At 43.1% G+C, this 7877-nt stretch overlaps 1 protein-coding gene across 2 annotated transcripts in view; it reads right to left on the bottom strand.

Annotated features, from left to right (window-relative positions):
• Nucleotides 1-1165: 1165 nt before the first annotated feature.
• Nucleotides 1166-7877, bottom strand: part of tmem117 (transmembrane protein 117) — a 117669-nt gene continuing 110957 nt past the window's right edge. For both annotated transcript variants that reach the window (XM_080437791.1, XM_080437790.1), the window contains exons 8-9: nucleotides 4838-5138; nucleotides 1166-4240 (exon numbers count right to left, since the gene is read on the bottom strand). In XM_080437791.1, the coding sequence (XP_080293917.1) occupies nucleotides 3847-4240; nucleotides 4838-5138 (695 nt within the window). In that variant the 3' untranslated portion in view covers nucleotides 1166-3846. The remainder of the gene's footprint in view (nucleotides 4241-4837; nucleotides 5139-7877) is intronic.

The raw sequence follows: 7877 nt of genomic DNA, 5'->3' as shown, positions 1-7877 counted from the left end.
GTTTCATTCTGGTCAAACAGAGTCAGGGTGCTGATATTGTGCATGTTGGCTCACTGGAAACACTCTGCAACACCAGTGGGTCTCAAAGTGTGGTCCAGGGACCCTCATGGTTCCTTGATGGGGGTTCCAAATGGCCCCTTACGGGTGTGTAACTGAGAGTGTGCAAATGGAACCAAAAATGGACCCATTTGCACACTGTCAGAGTTATCGGGGTCCTTGGAAATTAAGTAGTTTGAGAACCACTGTGTGCTACACTAAATGGAACAGGGCCTTAATTAGTATAATTGGTAAGACCTGTGAAGGAAGAAAGGAAGAGGCCCAATTTCTTTCCAATATGGCTGCATGTGCATAGAGCCTATATTGACCTCTTAACCACATGTGGTTAACCACTTGAACCCGGGAATTAAAGAATAACAACAAATCTCATGACTGAAATAGCCCCAATCTGTGATTTGTGGAACTGCATGAAAGGAAGCTACAAGCTCGTGCCGCGTTATTGGAGCTTGTAGATCTGCTACTTTTGAATTTGAACCCTGAAAAGTAACAGTTTTGGACATGTGAGGTTTCCACCCGACAGAGACGATAATATCGTCTCTATAATTCTATATATTATTTAGAATTATGATGTTTATGTATAATCATTCTTCTGATTGTTCTAGCCAACCAGTTCAAGACATTGCAGATTGAGGCTTTAACTTTTACATTTATATGAAACATCCGAGACCATTAAGGTTCATGAAAGATTTTTTTTCTTTTGCTAGTTTGACCCATTCTAATACATACTCTTGTATTAAAATGACTGAACTTAGTCATGGCGATTGAGGACTTTAATCAATGCAAACCCTGTATACTTCAGTTGGTCTGCTAGATTTGCTATTCTCTGAGAATGTTCTCCCCAGAATAGGGATGCGAGGGTTCAAGTGGTTAATTAGAATGGCCTCTTTTATGACAATATTTAAAACATAAAATGATGTTCATGTGCAGGGAGATGACTGAGTAATGAACTCTCTCTCTCTCTCACACACACACACACACACACACACACACACACACACACACACACACACACACACACACACACACACACACACACACACACACACACACACACACACACACACACACACACACACACACACACACACACACACACACACACAATGTGCGCAAGCATACGGTAGTATAAAATATCACTGATTAATTACAGCATATCACAACTATGTGCACAAAAGCACATTCAAAGATCTGTCCACACACACTTTAATGCGCAAACACAGACGGTATACACATAAACATGCATATACAGTACCACGCACATACAGTATACACACACAATCACACACACACACACACACACACTTACAAGGCTATCCTCCAGAGTTGAGTGACCATATTGCAGAATCACACAAAATACTAACACAGCACACAGTTTCGGTTGAAATCAAAGGTCACAAGTAGGTTGAAACAAATACATACTGTAACTGTTGTTAATTTTGTTTGCTTTACGCATAATAGACCCTTATTCTCCATCGTAGGGCTGGGCAATTTAACCGAAAATGTATCGAATCCGCCGTTTAGAAGTTCTCTCACCGACTTTTGTCGATTAATCGAGAAGCAGTTTTTTGGGTTAGGGTTTTTTATTTCTTAACTAATTGGCACAAAAAATCTAATAACTATTAGTCTGCTTAACCACTCAAGCCCTATATTATATATTGTACAATGCTGGCGTGCACAAATAGCCTATCTGCAATTGGCTATTTTCAGTATTAATTACTTTATTAAAGTCAATTGTTTTATCAGCGATTTAAATCGATTAGTGTGATTAAATCTTGCGCCCCTGTAATATTTACAGTACAGACTTTGTCAGAGAACTATGAGGTCAGTGTAAACAAAGTAATACACTAATCTTTCATTAATCGTAATTGAGGCAAAAGTTTGAAACAATCATTATGGATTAGAAGTGGTATATCGCCCAGCCCTACTCACAAGGACACTGTGTCCTTAATACGTTGTGACCCCAGTACTGACATAGCGGCAGGGGCACGGGCAGGTCGTACTATAGCCTGTAGGTATGGTCAAGGTGTTGTACTTATTTTTGCAGCCTTTCATACTGTTATCTTGGGGAAAAAAAGAAACATTTCCAGGATTATATTATAGATTATATTATGGCATACCATATGTGGTTATGTGTCAGCATGCTACATCATTATGCTTGATTCTAAATATTTAGATTTCAAATTGGGGGGGAAATTGTTAGTGCTGCAGTTGGTTCCTCTTGTAAGAATAAAGAAAGAAGGAAAAAACTGTTTTAAATTGGCCATTTCTATTCAGGTGACGTGCAGCTGTCAAGGTCAAATCCATATTCCTTTTGAAAACACCTCTGCATTTAAAAGTCCTGTTTCTTTCAGACTGTGCGGGACCTCGAAGCTTTTATTTTTTGGTGCAGGAGAACTCTCTTTTGTACGTCGGAAAATGGAAAATTTATGCCAAGGGCAAAACTACCTTTTTCAGACCTCATTGGTATTCAAGCGCAGGTGCATTCAGCCACATAAGCAATCACAAAAGTGACTTGTTGGTTTGTTGTTTGATCTCAGCTGGCTTGGTTTATTAGCCTTCAAATTGATAATCTGAGCGGTGGAGATGAACAGACCATTAATGTGTGTCGCTGTTCATAATCATAATCATGTCATTTCAACATGAAATGAGGATGGGGGTGGGGGGGGGGGCAGTGGCGCAAGAGGAGGTAGAGCGGCCATCTTGGAAAACCGGAAAGTGGTTCGTGGTTCGATCCCCGGTGCCTCCTCCTGGCTGCGTGTCGGAAGTGCCTTTGAGCAAGACACTGATCTGCTCCCGATGAGGGGGGGGGGCGGGGGTAAATGGGTTAATGCAATGGTTCTCAAAGTGGGGTCCGAGGACTGCCAAGGATCCTTGAGGGGGTTCCAGGGGGTCCTTAGCAAAATGTGTTACTATAGCATCAACATCAGGTTATTTGAAAACAGCCGATCTACAAGTAGATATTCTATTTTCAAAGGTCAAATGCATGTCAAGTTGGGGTTACTTGACATAAACATGTTTGAGAACCACTGGTTTAATGTAATGCACATTGTAAAAGCGCTTTGGATAAAGCCGCTATAGAAATGCAGACCGTATGAGGGGGTAAAAAGACAGAGGGAAAGACTTCACACAAGAAATAAATCAAAGAGGATCTGATGAGGTACCATTGTCCATGCAATAAGAAGACATTACTGTATACAAGTAGTCGGAGCATACACAACATCTGGGACATCTTAAAAGTTTCTGCCTGTATACCGTCATAGTATGCTTCCATCAGTACGTGAACATACCAAATATCAAGGCACTAATTTCGCTGTAACAGTGTTGTGAAACGATAAAATCCACATCACCTAGAGTAGGCACCAAATATAGTTTTACAACATGAAAATAGATTTACGAAAACGTGAACTCTAGCAAGCACCGTGTCGATCAAGATTCTGTCTTAAGTTTTGCCCGTCCAAACATACAAAGATCTACATGTTATTGGCAATGGGGCCAATTTATAGACCTCTGTGTCGGTGAAAAGATTCTTTTTCACTGACTGTGACCAGACAGAAGCTGAGTCTTCTCTACCCAAAGGAGAGGGTTCTCTTGCGATGCTTGACTCCGTTCCTGCTTTGTTATAAAATGGAAAAAGTATTCCTCAATTACAACGTTCAACCTTTGATACAGAAAACAGACATGCCCTTGTTTGTGAAAATCTTTCAGTCACTTTCAGTCACCCTCGGTTCAAAATGACCCGTAAGGTTAATGGAGGTCCTTGAAATGAAAACGTTTTAGAACTCCGTCTTTTTACGGTGTAGGCGAGGTTTTGTGGGCGTCGAAAGAGACGGCCGGCTCGCCCTCCGTCGTGCTGTCGATCATGACGCCGCTCACGCCGCTCACGTGCGTGAGTTGAGTCTCCGTCTCCATAGACACGGAGGACGTGGAGTTAGTCAAGGGTGTCATGCCGAAGTGAGCTCCGTCCACCGAGAGGAGCATGGGCGTGGCCGCGCGCTTCAGCGTCTCGCTCATGGACAGGTGGACCTCCTCTGGCGTCACGCCCATCTCCTTGCTGCTGTAGTCCGACGGCGACTTGCGCTTTATCCTCTCGTACGTCTTGTCCTGGCTCTCCGGGAAGGTCTCGCACTTCTGGAAGCGTCCGAGCAGCCAGATGAAGAAGCCGAAGAGGACAAACATTGCCAAGCTGCATGGGATGAAATAATGTGGTTATTACAGTTGACTAAAACTAACGAAACAACCAAAACTAGAATTGATAAAAGTGTAATTTTTTCTCCCCAATTTAGTTGTTATCCCGACCCCCCACCCCCCCAAAGCCTAAAAGCCTAAACAGAAATGTAATTTGTATTCATATGCTCCAGTGTTCCAACGACAAAATCCCAGTTAAATCTTTAATCGCAATCATTTGTGTGACAATTAATCGTCACGTAATATTTCGTAATTTTGAGGGGCGGCAGTGGCTCAGGGGTAGTGCGGCCGGTAGAGTGTCCGGATGGCAACCACGAGGTTCCCAGTTCGATCCCGGGCTCCCTCAGAGTTAGTGTCGAAGTGTCCTTGAGCAAGACTCTGAACCCCTAATTGCTCCTGATGAGCAGGTTGGTGCATGGTTTCCTCCGCCATCGGTGTATGAATGTGTGTGTGAATGGGTGAATGTAATGCACAATCTATGTACAGCGCTTTGGATAAAAGCGCTATATAAATGCACCATTTACCATTTACCATCACTGTGACAGCCCTAGTGAAGTCCAAACAAAAGAAAAATGTAAAAGCCATAATAACTGACCTGGGGATGAAGGCCAGGCACTTGACGTCCAGGCTGTGGCCCAGGAAGCGGCTGTGGAGGAACATGTCTCGCTCCACGTAGGAGCGGTTGGTGACGGGGTCCAGCGCCTCGGAGCGCCACTCGTAGGTCAGCGTGCTGCGGTTGAAGCTGGTCAGCGTCTCGGGGTACTCCACGGTGAAGATGCGGTCGCCGGGGCCCACGTACTGACCGTACTCGTAGGGCTTGTAGAAGATCTGGTTCTTCCACATGTTCAGGTCCAGGATCAGCACCAGGAAGATGATGCCGTAGTTGAACCATTTGCCTGTATGTATGGAGAGACACGTTTAACCCATTAAGCCCTGAGTTTCCCATTCTACAAAATGTCTCCTAAATCTTAACAGTTTTCTGAAAAACTAATGTTGCTAGTTCTCAAAACGTTTTCATGTCAAGGATCCCCAAAATGATATTTGGCCGCGGACACCCATCTGAAAATATGTTGTTCCAGGGATCCCAGAAGTAAAGATTTTAGTTAAAAATGTTTGCTTTAAAAAAAAAAAAATCAACAATTTGCTAAAGAAAATCACAATTTTTCAAAAAATAGCAGATCTACAAGCTCATAGCGCGGCACTCGGTGCTGTGCTATGAGCTTGTATATCTGCTATTTTTGAATAGCCAAAGTATAAAATAATGTTTTTAAATGGTTACACAGATGCGTTCCCGGTTTTAATGGGTTAATTCCTTTAGACCTGTGTGCTGGATCTGTATTTTCTGATAAAAGTAATTATGGAATTGTCATTGTAGGCTCCCTTGCTATGACTCAACATCAAGATGGCAAGGTGATCTCGAGTGAGGTCGCAGTGACTCTGGTTGCCTAGGATATGGGACCGACAGCTGACGATCATGTATTTGCTTAATAAATGCTGTATTTGCTGTGTGGAACTTCAGAAACTCCAGAAATCGAAGCTATCTCAAAGCATTTCCGACACTTGTAAGATACATGGAATAAAAATAAAATCTCATGACTGAAAGTTTAATGATGTTTAGGTATTATCATTCTAAACTTATGTTGCTGTTGTTCCACATACAGCCAACTAGTTGAAGACATCACAGATTTGAGGCATTAACCTTTGCTTTTATGACATTTCTGAGACCATTCATGTTTATGGAAGATGCTTCTAAACATGTATTCCATTGCTAGTTTGATCACTTCAAAAATGGTTTAATCTTAAAATGACTGATGTGCGCAACATGCTTCAATAGAAGACATGCTGGTCGCGCTTCCGCTTCCGGGGGGCAAGCTGGAAACTTCCGCGTGCGTCACAGAAGGGGATGTTCTGTAGGCCAATCAGAGGCAGGTGGGGGGCGCGACAACCAGAACAAGTCCTGGAAAAGGCGCGCTGTGATTGGCCAGTAGTCAACGCGATGTGATTGGCCAGTGCCCCGTGCCCCCTCTTATATGGCGGCCACCATATGATACAGGTCGCTTCAACGAACTGCAGAGGCCAATGAGGTATCTAGGTTTCTAAAAAAAAAATATATATATATAATATATATATATATATATATATATATATATATATATATATATATATATATATATATATATATATATATAAAACATTTCCAAGATGTGATCAAGACAGATTTGTCGGATTTTTCATATCCCATCCTCATTGGCTAAGATTAGCTTCTAAAGTTTGCAGGAGTGGCCCGTTTTGTACAGAATGTGTGAAATCATGAACACAGCGTCCGATTGCTGTGAAACTTTGCTTGTATATCCCCACTAGACCAAGGAAGAAATGCAACAGAATCCAGGGGAAAAAAATGTTGATTGTATGACCTACAGTTCAAGAGTTATGAGCCAACACGTGAATCTGCCTGTTATAGTGCCACCATGAGGCTGATTTGAAAAATGTAGGGTGGCATTTCTTCCTTGGCCTAGAAACTTTGGAGGCCAATCTTAGCCAATCAGGATGGAGTATGACAAATCCGACAGATCTGCCTTGATCACATGACTATAGAGATAATGTGTACCGATCGTGTGATGTTTGGACAAAATAGGAGTAATATTAAAAAAAAGTTTAAAAAAAATTGGCCTCCTGGTGGCGCTATAACGGACCGATGTGAAAAATTGGGGGCAGAGGTTCTGCCCTGGCCTCCATGCCTTTGGCCTCGTGGAAACAAAAATAGCCAGCTTATTGTGTTAAATAAAATAATTTTGACCAATTACCTGAATGCCCCCGCCCCCCAGTCACAGAAACGATAGAAAGCAATATATGAATACATTTTAACTCTCATCTTTTAATTAGTATCATTACAAACTAATAAATGAACCATTGTTGTACAAAACCAAAGTTGTCCTTTAAGATAATCATCTGGGGACCCCCCCCAAAATAATTTGGGGACCCCCAGTTTGGGAACCACTGCACTAGACTATGACAGCGTGGCAGATATGCAACGCAAAATCCATCAGTAGATTGACCGTGGCCGAGCTTTGCATCACGTCTGTGCTGCAGCGGGAGTCGAACCCTGGGGGTGTGGCCCGGATTGGGAGTCTAGTGATTAACGAGGCACGCCACTGAGGCCAGTGCTGAGATTGGCCATTCGGGCTGTTCCCAACTCTTCTAATGTAGAGCGAACGGGGCCCTACTTAGCCTGGTAAACCCCCCTCCCTCCGGAAATCTCATTTGCATTTGATTTCAGGAAGGAGGTCTGGGATCGCTCAGGGAGTAAAGCTGCCCGGTCCGCTGCGTGTTAGAACCAATCAGCGGCTGCTAGGGGCGGGATCATCCAATCACCTGCCAAGTAGCTTGAAAAAATTAAAATGCCGTCTGTCATCGATTCTGCTTCAGGAGTCTCGGATGGAAGTAGGCTGTGAAACAAAATGTGTGTCGCAAGCTTCTTCCATTTGACAGTCAGGTTAGGCCCTACTGGGCGAGGCCACTACAACGCGGTAGTTAAAGCGGGTGTGCCGTCAAGATAAATGGCAGCGTGCACATTAGAACTGCAGTAGAACTCCATATTTGGAGATCCCCGTGATCAGAGTGTAAACACTACGGCG

The sequence above is a fragment of the Gymnoscopelus braueri genome (genome assembly GCF_963280865.1).
Source record: "Gymnoscopelus braueri genome assembly, chromosome: 9".
NCBI classification, from domain to species: Eukaryota; Metazoa; Chordata; class Actinopteri; order Myctophiformes; family Myctophidae; genus Gymnoscopelus; species Gymnoscopelus braueri.
This window is presented reverse-complemented; position numbering and strand designations above follow the sequence as displayed.